At 42.2% G+C, this 6,274-nt stretch overlaps 1 protein-coding gene across 1 annotated transcript in view; it reads right to left on the reverse strand.

Moving 5' to 3' along the window:
* The window catches only part of KCTD16 (potassium channel tetramerization domain containing 16), a 184,319-nt gene extending 179,758 nt beyond the window's left edge, over window positions 1–4,561 (reverse strand). Inside the window, exon 1 of the mRNA XM_066617349.1 lies at window positions 3,730–4,561. Within this exon, the coding sequence (XP_066473446.1) occupies window positions 3,730–4,561 (832 nt within the window). The remainder of the gene's footprint in view (window positions 1–3,729) is intronic.
* Between the last annotated feature and the right edge of the window lie 1,713 nt (window positions 4,562–6,274).

Consider the following 6,274-nt stretch of genomic DNA (forward strand, 5'->3'; position numbering starts at 1 on the left):
GAATATTGGTTCCCAGATGTTTTAGCAGGACTCGCTTTTTAAAACACTTATCAGGATCCACCTAGTTTTACCAGACTTGTAAAAAGGTACACTAGAAAGAAATAATAATTTATAAGCAGTAATAACCATAAAAAAACCCTTGAACTTTTTCTCTCTATATTTACCCAGGTTTGCAAAAGCCCTGCTCCTTATAGAACAGTTAGCAGCCATCTTGCAAACTGCAAGAGCTAAGCTCTTTGCAGGGTAAATAGCAGCTACAGCATCTGATGTTTCAATAGCCTCAGAGCTTGAGGCAATTAGTTGAATTAGTTGAGTAGACTCAACTTGCTGTTCCCATCACATACTTGCCTTGCCACATCTGGACATATTGCCTGAGCCCTGCCTGCTGAGTTGGCAGGAGTTGATTCTGGAAGTAAAAAACATTTAGTATAAAGAGGAGACAACTAAACTGGGTCCACTAAGTGGGCGAAATGAAAAATTTCACCTGCATGCAGAATGTAAGGAAAATAAAATCTGCCTCTTTATACAAAAATGTTATCCTCCCTGATTTTATAAATACTCTAAAACAGGGCCTTCCAAACCCCAACCCAGGAGCTGGATCCAGGGTTTGGAGTAGCCCTTCCACCCTGTGACCGGCACTTACTGTTCTGCCAGGTCACCACATGACGTCTACTGAGATCGGGGGATAGGGACACTCTGGGCAGTTGCATCTGCCCAGATGTCCTGTTACACAGCCTGCTGGGACTCCAGGCAGCAGGCATGACTGCCCAGAGTGTCCCAGTCTCCCGATCTCAGCAGACGTCATGTGGCAATATGGTTGATCAGTTAGCCCCAGTTCAACCAGGGACCACTTTTTCGTAACACCTTATTTGTGAGTTTGGCGACCACTGCTCTAAAAGAATGCCAGGAAGAATGGAAATATCCATAGATAGGTGTGTCTGCATTTATACATGCACCCTCTAATATTTGTCAAAAGAAATGAAGTACCTCTTACAAGTCATTGGCATGGGATCGAGCAGCTTGCACAACCCACTAAAGCATTTTCAAAACCTGTCAAAATGCACATTTCCCTTTTACCTAGAAAAGTCACATCTAGATATCAACAAAACTTTCCTCACTAAACATACCTATTGATATAATTTTCAGAATGTTAAAACCCAACAAATAGGGAAGCAGTAGATCCACCTGCCCCCCCCCAAACAAATGCAAGAAAGATGGTGTGTTAAAATGTCCACCAAAAATGTCCACATAATGGCAAAAATCAGGTACCAGATGTTAGCAGAGTGGCAAAAACATGCAGACTGGCATCAGCAGGAATGTGTGTAAAAAGTAGGAGAGCCCAAAATATGGTTGAGGGCAGGAAATGTGGTTTTTAAACCCAGCCCTTACACAAAAGAGTTGGAAATGCATCAATCAATGGCAGCTTCACCCTCCTATCAGCTATGAGACACAATGCTGTGGAACACTGAGCTGCTTCAGACTCCTCAACTCTGGGAAACTGCTCAACTCAACGGTTGCAGGAGTCCCTGGTACCTCTTGTGGGAGTTGCAACAGTCCCTGGTAGGAAGCCATGATGCATTCCTCACACCCAGTATTCCCAGGCCAGGAGCCGCTGCAACTGTTTCCATCCATCACAGCAGCACACCCATTTGTTGCATGTTATCTGGCTGTGCTGTGTCTCAAACCTAAGTAGGCCTGGCAGTTGCTCAGCTCCCTGCACTAGTAATTGAGAACGGAAAGCAGCACCATTATAGCAAAACCCATCTGTGCCCAACTGTCAAATTGCAGAGGTTCACAACTTTTTTATTGGGAGAATAACATACATGAGAGAGATGCAAAAAAAAAAAAAAAAAGGAGAAAAATTATTTCTATGGAGAAAATGACTCTCTAAAATCTGGATGTTTCAGAGTAAAGGAAAAACAAAGATAAAATTTGGAACGATAAACAGGCAAAGGAATCATATATCAGAGCAGTTTTATATTCCATTGACTTGTGTTCCTTCAAGAACCTGTAAACATCCTTTTGCCACATTTTATTTTTTCTCTATTGTCTCTTCTTTTCTTGACCTGTGATTATAACTTTGAAATTTTAATTTTTTCTTAAGTTCAATAATATCAAAGTAGGACTTTGAAAGCCAGGCTCTAATACTTTCCCTTTGGTTCTATGTTTGTTTTTAAAAGTTTTTTTTTCTCCCCATAAAAACAGGAACAAAAAGTTAGATGTTAATGCACTGTCTGAATACAGATTATGTTAATCACAAAACATCATAAATCTCTGACATATCCTAATCATCACATAGCTTCAGATCCAGATTTCAGATTAATAATCAGCTAAAACTCCAGTAATTTTGTAGATCAACTGTTTCTGAAAACGACTATGAACACCAGTAAACATCACCAATGAATTCGGTCCAGTTGATTTTTTGTTATAGCTCCAATTACTTTCCATGTGAATTATTTTAAAAAAATATTACAAGATCAATTAACAAATGGGCACATAAAATCTCAAAAATACAGGACACCTTTCTAGACATCTAAGACAAGTATCTCAGTACGCTGGATGCCTGGTGAACTAATATGAATATTTGTGCTTACTATGCATTAGTTACTACTAAGGCCAATTAGAGAACCACAGCTCTATTTCTGCACTCTTTTCAAATCTACAATCAAACTACCACAAACCTCTCCTTTAAATAGTTATGTAGAGTGCAGCAGGTAAATAGGATGAGAAGCGCTGATATTTCATTTCACAAAACAAACTTTTTTTGTTTGTTAATGGTACCTAATGTTAATGGTACCATTAATTACCTAATGGTAATATTGAACATCTGGTTGTGCTAATGAACCAATTAATCCTTCACCCATTCAAAGTTCACAGCTTGAAGACCAAGTACTACTAAAGAAGTACAGAATGAAAACTACCCTGGTGTGACCATTGATAAAAGTCCCATTCTCCACCCCACTACCCCAGCCCCCATAACACCAAACTTGGAAAAAGTTAACAAAGCTGTGAAGTGATCCGCTGAAAAAAATGAGTGCAAACACAGTAGGTAATCTGATGAGATTCCAGCCAGCAGAGTAAATTTATCCAGCAAGAAAGAACATTTATGATGGAGACACCAAAGCAAAAATGTAGCCGCCTCACTGTTCCTGGTACGTGCTATTAAAGCACAGACTGTATTTATGAAAAAGATCCCTATAAGTAGATTTGACTTTCTCTTCTCTGCATAGAAGCATGTGAGTTTTGTTGACAGATGGCTTGGCTGACTGTGTGATTATTACCAGACATTTATTACCTTTGTAAACCGAATCTCATTTGAAGACTTTCTGTAATTAAATCAGCCGTGCCTTTGCAAACCCTGACTTTACATTAAACGAGTCCTCAGAAGACACGCGAGGTGATAGTTCACCACGACGGATGGGGTAGCAGCAGCTTCTCTGTGTGCGATTGTGTGGGGAATAAAGGCAGGAGGGAAATTTTGGCAGTCTGTGCTGCCATCTAGCCAAGACCACGCCACTAAATACAACATCTGTGTGTGTTCAAATTAAGACTTACATATATATCTCCTTTGCACCCGCATCTTACAGACTAAAACTCCAGCTAAAGCTAAAGATTCTTATGACATTTGATCAAGTCAGGAAGGCAGCTGCCCAAAGCAACAAGACTCCAAGCACACAGTCTGACTTTTGCACCCAAACCACCACCACACCAGAGGCCTCCTGTACTTACGGTAGAAGACGTATTCTGTGTAGCTGGACCAAACTTTGTCATCGGTGTACTGATTGACAAAAGAAGCCGTCACTGAGGAATTACAGGCGACCATGTGGAATCCGCATTCTGACAACATGTCAAAAGCCCTCTCCAGGTGCCTGAACTTCAGGTAGAACCTGGAAGTATATCTATCTGGAGCCCGGTCTGGGTCTCTGCTCTCATTCAAACTTTCGCCAAAAACTTCTTTCACTAGAGCAATCCTTCCACAAACTAAAATCCTGGGGACTCTTCTGAACTTGGCATCGGCTTGGGTTTCCCGGCCCATGCTGCACGACCCTCTGTAGCCAATGGTAATGAAGCCCCACTTTCGATCTGAAGGTAAAAGCGAGGATGGGGCACAAATTCTTGTGTCGCTGCTTTGGGAAATCTCCTCGTAGTCACTATGGCAGTAGTCATCAGGGCTTTGCTTGATCTCATCAGGAGTCAGAAGTTTCACCAAGTCTGGGAGCTGAAAGTACTCCGCTTCTCTCTTCAGCCTCCCTCTTTCTGGAAAGTGGTCCGGCAGGACCACCTGCTTGTCCCTGAGATAGTCCAAAACGTATCGGAAGAGGAAGCCATCTCTGTCAATGAAAATCCTGCCTTTTGAATCCTTTGCTAGGTCATTGACCATCTCTCGCTTGGCGGTGAACATTTTCCAAAGCAGGGAGTGGGGGATTCCTATTAAAGTTGAGTGGCGAGTGAAGTATACCTGACCACCCACATTCAGTTCTATCACCTCTGGGAAGGAATGGGCAGGTGTCCCTTGTTCTCTAGGAGGGATGTAAGTCCTGCAGTTTCCACTCAATGCCATGGTACTTTTAAGCAAACTGACCACAAGTTGTGGCAGAACTGTCACTCACATCCAAGGTTCCAATGAGGCTCCTCTACCCATTCCCCCAAGGTTCTCTTAACACTTAAGGTGATGGAGGGGGAAACTGAAAGAAGCCTGAGATAGTTATTTCTCAGTTGTCCAGAAATGCGGGTGACAACAGCTTGCCAAGTGGGTTTAACCTTAAACAGTAGATGAAGAATGCTTAGTTCACAGAATGCAATCAAATAATCAGATCTGCCATCAAAGCCCAAAACAGCAGGATTAAGCCACAGTGATGATTATTCACGAGCCTGTTGAAGGGGGAGCAAAATATGAAATTATTATTTCTCTATGCACACCAAAAGAATTTAGAAGAGTCAGAAACCCCTAAGTTTGGATGCTTGACTGCAACACCAATTTCAGGGACTATTTATCTTGGAAAATAATTTTTAAAAAAAGATTTTCTGGGGAGTTGTTAAATAGCCCTTGAAAGAGTTAATAAGAAAGCACTGCACATTTCAGTTTGCATAAGCATCTAATTTAGAATATGTAAATGAGGGGAGAGAAGCATCAAGTCTTACCTTGGTTACAGCTGATGCCAGTTCTCTTGAAGGGAAGCAGCATTCTCTAAGCAACCCCAAAACCAGCACAGAGGCAAAGTGAGTCTGGTGAGTAACAAATCCAAAGCAGGAAAGGGACTGAGAAGGTTAGCTGAGTCCATTTGGCAAGATCCATGCAGCACTGAAGAGTTAAACCCAAGTACGGGAAAGTTAAGCAGAATCAGCCACAAAGAGAAACAGAGCTAAGTAGCAATTCACTGAGAAAAGGCAAAAACAGCATACATCCCAGTCAGGATCCCTTTGGACAGGAGAGATTTTCAGAAGGACCTTGGTTCAGATGACTTGCTGAAAGCCCAGATTAGGAGAACAGCACCGACAGATTTCAGGGGGCATCCCATTGTGGTACCCTCTCCATCAGGAAGGACAGAGAACCTCCCATCTTTCCCAGCCAGCTTCAGAGAGCACAAGGTTGCAGCAGCTGTTTGAAAGGATGCCCAGGGAAGCTGCTTGCTCTGCTTTCAGTACCCAAGCTCCTGCTCTCGTTGCTGAGCTGGGTGGTTCCACAGTTCCCAGTGCAGTTCAGATGCTGTTGTTTCAGCAGTGCAGGGAAGAAACCATCCAGGGAAATGACTATTACATCATCTTAAAGGAATATGGCTTTGAGAAAGCCTGAGCAACCTGGAGAGGGGTGGGACTCCCTAGTTCATTTTCTCTCCTTTACATTTTTTTCCAGGAGTTGCAGAAGGAGAAACACTGCATGAGATTGACACAGAGAGCTATTTCCAAATCAACCAACAATTCTCCAACATGAAAGGGCCCGTTCCAGATTTTGCCTCTTGCAGAGCTCTATAATTTGTGCCTACAATCAGTTCTTTCCTATTCTAAAACACAGATCTTTCTCTCGCCTGTTGCACGAACGTTTAACTGCATGGATAAATTGCATCCCTCTGCAGTACTTATGCAAAATGAAACCTTGTGGGTTTGTACTGTTCCTCTAAAGGCACACGGAACAAATTAAACTATAATAAACATGTACGTGAAATGTTGATTTTTCTCTCCTCCCTTCCCCACCTACATAGGAAAATGTCAGCCGTTTCACACTCAATTAACTCATAATGATCTGACAACCCTCTAAACTAAAGTAGCCAAATAT

The sequence above is a fragment of the Tiliqua scincoides genome, chromosome 2 (genome assembly GCF_035046505.1).
Source record: "Tiliqua scincoides isolate rTilSci1 chromosome 2, rTilSci1.hap2, whole genome shotgun sequence".
Taxonomy (NCBI): domain Eukaryota; kingdom Metazoa; phylum Chordata; class Lepidosauria; order Squamata; family Scincidae; genus Tiliqua; species Tiliqua scincoides.